Genomic DNA, 7,670 nt, shown 5'->3' with positions numbered 1-7,670 from the left:
ATATATATATATATTATATATATATATACATATATGTATGTATATATATGTGTGTGTATATATATGGATAGATGAATCTGCATCAGTCTATATTATTTTATTTTTTTTAAATGTTCATAAATTTGTTAAATTACACTCCATACAACATCTACTTCAGAAGGAAATACTGGATTCTACTACGAAGGAATTTATTCCATTCATAATGAGGAGGAACTGTCATCTTTACCATTAGAAGACGGTAAGCCATGTTTACTAATATGTTTATATGGTATAAAGCTACAAATCGATAAATTGTAAAATATCAAATTGGACTTGCTGCATAACATTGTAAACATAAACAAATACTAAAAATAAATAACAGTGCTCAAATAGGAACAAGATATTACAGTAAAACGTCCATTTTATGGACGTAGATTTTACGAATAGTATATTTTACGAGTGGTCTTTGCCGCTGATGATGTCATCATTGTTAACACTGTAAAAAAAGTCCGGTTACACACGTTTTACAAAATCAAGCTTGTATTATTTATTAATAGTTCGATCTTTTCTTCCATTTATGGTATAATAATCACTATATTAATGTAATAGACCTAACCAAAACAACGAACTACCAATGCAAGTGTCATCGGATTGAACACACATGTTTACGACGAATGAGAGTGTTGGGGTCAGCACTTATTGACATCGTTAATGATGAATGATGATCGCAAAATGCATGTAAACAACACAATTCGGCGACTAACAAGTAGAAAGTACACCATAGAAAGGTTCATAAAACATTCGAAATAATATTTTGTTAAGTGGAAGAATGCCAGCGATTAAAATGCTTTGTTTTTTATCAAAGCTAAATTCATAGGCTCTACCGTGGTAGTCTAGAACACCAGGCCCGTAGCCAGGGGGGGTTTTTATGGTTCGGGCGAACCCCCCTTTTCTAGCGAACACCCCTGTTTTCTAGCGAACCCCCTCAAATTTTTCCCACTCGGACGGAATGTCTGTTTTTAACTTACCCAGCATTAAATCAACATTTAGCACATAATTCATTATTTGGTCACCCGGTTTTAAATCTAGCCTGCGATACAAGCCTTCATTCATAGAATATCTCAGCTTCAAAAGTTTGGAGATTTAAATTGAACGTAACACAAACCATGTGTAACCATCAGTCACGACTGACTTTAAGTTTTCTTAGTCAGTCGTGCATCAATATATAAAATCTGTAATTATTACAATAACTGTAATCAAGATCACCAAGATATGATATAGGATATTAAAAGAAAATTTGTTTCTGCACTATAGTGAAAACTGGATTGCCTTTTTATATTTTAAATAAATTTATAAACAATTTTAAATATTTAAATATAAACTATGAAAGTAAATACACGTAGATTAGATCAATAAAAATGGACATATTAGGCCTCGTAATCTTTATCTATCATTAACACGGATAACATTTTAAATATTCTAATCAATTTTTATATAGCCGGAGTTAGTTTCGACCTAGACAAACCTTTGCTAAAAAGGTACACTTTCTCCATGAAAAGGCTTCTTCTATGAATGGAATGACCTGTTCGAAGCACGAACTCATGTAGACCAAGCCAAGTACCGTTACGATGTTTAGTCGTACGGGAAATCCACTCACGATGCAGTACCGTTATGATTTTTAATCGTACGGGAAATCCACTCACGAAATATTTTCTAATTTTATTATACAGTATTACCACCTTTTTATTACATAGATCTTTTTCAAAGCATAACTGCTTTTATAACATTATCAGGCCCGTAGCCAGCACGCTTCAAGGGGGGTTCTGGGCGTGGAGTCCAGGGGTCCGCCAAAGGGCCCTGGGTGGGGTCAAGGGGGCGCTAAGCCCCTGTGGGGGCCGGGGGCGAAGCCCCCGAAGCCAGAGCATTTATACGATTTTAAAAGCATGTACATGTCATTTAAATGCATGTTCATGTATATTTAAATACTTCTTACACAATTTAAAAAATAGGATAAGAAGACTACTTTTCCAATACAGGATTTAGAACGTAAATGTTTATTGTGAAACAAATTTTTTTTTTATTAAAAAGCAATGCTTAACATTTTAATGCTACTATGTAATGTTATCTCTAAAAATATAACTGGGATAAAATTAGCAATACCCACTAGGTGACACTACAAAACACAGACCTTGCACATTATGAGATCGCTAAATACCAATATTAAAATATGGAGGTATATAAAAGGTCTTTGCTTAAAAGAGAAATACTGCAAATAATATTTTATTTATTGCAGAAATGAAGAAACAATAGGAACTGACAGCCCTATATTTTACTTTTTTACCAAAATAACTTAAATGTTAAGTTCCAATGGAAATATATATAGGCCTAATTAGGGCAAGGAAAAACGTTATTATATTTACAAGTTACTGAACCATTTACGTAAATATTACCTGCACGGTAATATTGAGAAAAAAAACAAAACAGACATAATTATAATGCTACAAATGTACATGTTTAAGAGCCAGTGTAAAAAAACTTAGCACAGTGAAAATAAACAATAATTTAATTAAGAGCTGTCTTGGTTTAAATGAGATATATTGAGAAAAAATAATAAATATATTATTATGAATAATGTCAGTTAATTCTGACGAAACGTGAAAACATTACCAAGTATATTTCCTTGCTAGCCTAGGCCATGGCTAGCTCGATTACAAAATAAATAATAAAATCGTTCTCAAATAATAGGCCTCATACATATAGGCTACGACCCTACCCTACCTAGCAACGCTAGACCTAGGCCTAGGCCTAGCCCGAAAAAGTACACCGGTCCCGCCGCCAGGCAGTATCATGAGCATGTGGCGAAAACAAGGGTGAATTTTCTAACTTCTTAAATTTCGTGATTTCTTCGTTGCTGGTCTTGAAGCAAAAAAATCGGTTATCCTTTCTCGGCGCTTCATCCTCCCCCGCCTAGGCTATTTGGCGTGTCGCATGTCCTCGATCCCAGAGAAATGAAAAATGTCGAGCGCCCAAACTTTTGTGCTGACGTCGTGCCAAAGTAAATAAACTACGGAGCACGCGATTGGTCAAATAGCCTAGGCAACAAACCTCTCATTAATATTCATTTTGAAGTCTTGCTGGTTACGTCATTCAGCTGGCTGCAGCTTTGTTTTGGTTTCTACGATCGGACTACGATCGATAGCGACAAATAAACAGTGCCAAAAATGCTCCCATTTTGTAATAAATTGCACTATCTTGGAAACGGGGGATCGTTTTCTGGCTAAGGGGGTTCGCTGGCAAAAGGGGGTTCGCTGAAAAAGGGGCTTCGCCCGAACCCCTAAAAACCCCCCTGGCTACGGGCCTGATTGTATAGACCCATTAAACACAAAAACTGCTCTGGCTTCGGGGGCTTCGCCACCGGGGCCCTTAGGCAGGCCTCTGGACCCCACGCCCAGAGAACCCCCCCCCCTTGAAATGACCTGGCTACGGGCCTGAACACGCTGCTGCACTGTTGGTTTGCCTGGCTGCTGTCAGTCTATCAGCGCTCAATGGCAGGGGATAGCTAGGTATTGGAAACCGACAGCTGATCAAATTTTTCAATTTATGAACACAACTTGGTACCAAAGGGGTACATAAAATAGACATTTTACTGTAGGACTGTGTGACAAAAAATGACTGGTGGGATTCAAACCTGCAACCCCTTGCTATCAAGGCAGGTATTATACACATTACACCATAGAGACCTGTAGGGTGTATGCGCAGATCAAGCCTTCGAGCACTTTTTGTCATACAAAACAACTGAATTAAGGAACTTTTTGTTGAAGGTCTATGTATAAGAGGAATCTGCTAGTACAGAATGAGTTTGAGACCTTACAACTGACTTTTCCGTAGAAACTTCTATTTTGTGACGCTGTTTTTGCCAACATGAGTAGTACACATTTGGGTGAAATTAACTTGCATGGTTTACTGTTTTGTTTTTTAGCCATAAAAACAAGAATGGAATCCAAAATTGTGCATTATCTTGTTATAATGGGTTTTCCTCTGCGGAAAATAAGGAGAATTATCGAGAGACAACTAAGAACAAGGAATGTGAATAGTTTAAATACCATTCAGAGTCTCATTGACGCCTTGCTTGTTGAGTCAGATGAGCCTAGAGACAACATAACATCAGCAAATACAATGAATGGAAAATTAGGTGGGGGCTATGTCTTTTGATGTTGTCAATAGCTGTGTAGGCCTACTTGTGTAGCATATATATACTGGCTCTTTCACTCCTGGTGTGACATCCTGAATTTAGCTGGAACATAACCCATGCCTTCTGGGTGAAATAACATTAACCACAAATCAAAAATCTCTCAGGCTTCCTTAAAAATATATCATAGACTAAGATGTATATATTTTATTTTCTAAAGATTTTAAATATACTTATTACAATTACAGTAATAAATCCATACATTGCATTGATACTATGCTGTATTAAAATATTAACCTTATATTGTTTCCTTTTGTTAAATAGAAGCAGTACTTCCAGCTTCAATCCTAGATGACAAGTGGACTTGTAAGATCCGTGTGGACAATGAAATCAATGTATTGTTAACACCATGTGGGCATTTGGTGGCCTGTGAACAGTGTGCACGCTTAATACAAATATGTCCGATTTGCAGATTGCCTATAAAAACTCTCATTAAAATATGCCTGTCTTAAATGTTACTTTTAATTCAACGATTGTTAACTGTTTCACTAAAAATATTTTAAATCCAGGATCCGGAGGAACATATTTTATATGTTGTACAACTGATTTTTCTAATAGTAATACACAAAAACCTGGGAATGGTTATGAGATACAGATAATTAGATAATTATGTGTGCTTAACAAGACTTGATGTGTTGAGTCCAAATGACAGGATGGATTTTTTTGCAAGATTAACTGCAAAAGTAAAAAAAAAAAATAATGGTTATGTTTAATTTCTAGAGGAGATTATATTTTTCAAATGAATCTCTTCCAAGATAAAAAAAAAAAAAATGTTCTTAACTCCTATGTTATACTGTACTACCAAAATTTATTGATTTTATCCTTTCTATGTTGCGGAGGGTAAAGTTGGATTACTCGGTTTTTATAGGTAGTAATATTTTAAATTTCTAGTTTTTTATGGATTAAGCGATATTTTTACTAAATGTAGAGATTTTATCATGTTGTATTGGCCAATTTCTCAGCAATTTTCCACAATTTTTGAAAATTACAATTTGCAATCAGGATGAAATCTTACTGAAGTGTGGCTTAACAGAAATGCATGGGTACAAAATACCCATTGCTTACATACAAAAGCTACACTATATATATATATATATATATATATATATATATATATATTATAATGCCAAAAAAAATTGTTTGTTTGCCCTCCTCCACCCGCCCCTAACTCACTGATGAGTATTTTTAAAAAACAAATAAAAAAAACCAACTTTTTCCACCTGCCCCTATTTATCATTTTAATAAAAAGAAGGGCAAACAAACAATTTTTTTTGGCCTAAACATTAATTCAGAATAACTTTTAAATGTGTCTGTATGTAAGTTAGTGTGAAAAGAGAGAGTACTGGAAAATGTAGCTAAGGGTGCTAGTGTAAAAGTGGTTGGGACATCAGTTGTGGCTTGGACTTCAACCTTGATTTCAGGCCTTTGAAACTCTTGCTGTGCAAGCCCCTTGTGTCCTGGGGTAAGGCATATCTATGTATGTCTCTACCCAGAATTATATAAATGAGTACCTGGTAGAATGTTGTGGCACTGAATGTAATAGTTTCGTGCGCTAAACAAGTAGCACATGACTATGTACACGCCACATTGAACAGAGAAGGTTGCGCTTTGTGCTGGTTTGCCATTGTATCCAGTGACCAGGGGTAATAACGCTCAGTGTCTTTGATCATTAACTTTAGAATTGGCACTATATAAATATTTGTGTATTTGTAGAATACATTAGTTTCAGGAACTGTTACAGGGGTGGGGGGAGCATGGTACAGTATTCCAAAACAGGTTTTATGTACCAGTGTCTATTGTCAAGCATTTCTAAACAAAAGTCTTTAATACCACCCCACCTGGTGCTTTCAGGGGCGGATTTAGGGGGGGGGGGGCGGCCGGCCCCGGCCCCCGCTTTTGGGAGGTAGAAAAAGAAGAGAGAAAAAGAAAAAAATGATAGCCCAGAATGCCTCAAATGTTATGTTCGGGCGTCTAGAACACAAAAATTTCGCGGGGGCATGCCCCAGACCCCCTACGACAGTGTTGTCTCAATCGGCCCAACTTTCGGCCCCCTCTTTTGGACATTTCTGGATCCGCCCCTGGTTTTGCACGTCACTGGGACCCTAACCAGATTTTTCTCTGGACCTCCCTGACAGTTAAATATCAAAAATTGTTTCTGAATTAACTGTAGGTTTTTATTTTGGTCAAGTAGATTAGTTTGTTATAACACTTTGAGGGGTGTTTTTTGCATCCTGTCTCATAGCCTTATATGTCTTCCATTTTTCATTAGACTGCAAGTTAATGAACTTGAATACAGTATATTGAAAACTTCAAAGGGTAGAAAAATTTTGGTTCTGATGAATGTGATGTCATCAAACCTGTTATTGCATTTGTTACATCTGCTTTTGAGGCTTTGGCCGGATAACTGGGATCCGTCCATGGCTTGTGATGACTGTATCAGATAAAATGAATTGAAACAAATAAACTGATAAGTTTTAATAAGAATTATAAAATTTATTATGGAGTGATGAATAGTAGAATTAGAATCAAGAGAATTTTATATAAAGGATTAGATCAAGACTGAAAATATACTAAGTATAATGTATTTGATTGATGGTGATTTCAATAAAGGATAACAAGAAACTGCATTAAGTCTGCTGAATATAATTTGATTTCTATTCATGCGAGTCAACATACATTATTCAGTTTTCTAGTCCACGTATCAAAAGTCATGATGGATACTGGCGCTATTCAAAGAACCTCGAATTGAAGCCCAATGGGCTTAATCTCATCTCTTTAGTTCATGGTACAGTACATGAATTTGAAAACAATGCCAGTTTAATACATTCCATGTTACAGTTGCCTTATTATTTCATAGTACAAATTCACAAAATTTAAAGCTTTCTATTTGAAAAGAAGCCACCCTCTTTACGTCGCAAAAGTAGCCTAGAGAAGAACATTTTCAGGTCCAAAAAGAATGGAAATTAAAATAGAATTTTTAAGAATATATCAGTGTCCTACTTGTAGGTGAAAATCCCGTGCAAAAGTCAAACATGCACACATACTTCACACACTCAAAATCTAAATGAGGTTTAGATTGAATAAAAGGAGGACGAGTGCCTTATAGGATTTTTAAAACAATTCTTAAAAATTCTATTTTAAGGGACTCGTCCTCCTCTTATTCAATCTAAACCTCATTTAGATTTTGAGTCAAGTAGGACACTGATATATTTGCTATTGACAATCCTTGATACATGTGCCAAAATAAATTTTTAATATTAATCATTTTCACACATGAAGACATTACAATAGCATGGTCTTTAAAGAATGCATCACCCCAAGCTTTGTTGAATAAGTTTCAATATTGGATACTTACCTGTCTCTTTTAAACATCTAGATGTGTATAAGAGACAGCAGTAATAATGTCGGTGGTAATGGTAGTGGTGATGGTAATGATGTTGGT

At 35.6% G+C, this 7,670-nt stretch overlaps 1 protein-coding gene across 8 annotated transcripts in view; it reads left to right on the top strand.

The window, feature by feature from the left end:
• Positions 1-5,302, top strand: part of LOC117117786 (E3 ubiquitin-protein ligase XIAP-like) — a 16,353-nt gene extending 11,051 nt beyond the window's left edge. For 5 of the 8 annotated variants that reach the window (XM_033262245.1, XM_033262242.1, XM_033262243.1 and 2 more), the window contains 3 exons: positions 146-238; positions 3,959-4,171; positions 4,493-5,302. In XM_033262245.1, the coding sequence (XP_033118136.1) occupies positions 146-238; positions 3,959-4,171; positions 4,493-4,680 (494 nt within the window). In that variant the 3' untranslated portion in view covers positions 4,681-5,302. The remainder of the gene's footprint in view (positions 1-145; positions 239-3,958; positions 4,172-4,492) is intronic. The other 3 variants (XM_033262246.1, XM_033262248.1, XM_033262247.1) reach the window with 3 other exon arrangements.
• Positions 5,303-7,670: the final 2,368 nt, after the last annotated feature.

The sequence above is a fragment of the Anneissia japonica genome, unplaced genomic scaffold (genome assembly GCF_011630105.1).
Source record: "Anneissia japonica isolate Jap-2015-1 unplaced genomic scaffold, ASM1163010v1 scaffold234_len1672027_cov178, whole genome shotgun sequence".
NCBI classification, from domain to species: domain Eukaryota; kingdom Metazoa; phylum Echinodermata; class Crinoidea; order Comatulida; family Comatulidae; genus Anneissia; species Anneissia japonica.
The sequence above is the reverse complement of the archived record's forward strand: the minus strand, read 5'-3'. Positions and strand labels throughout refer to the sequence as shown.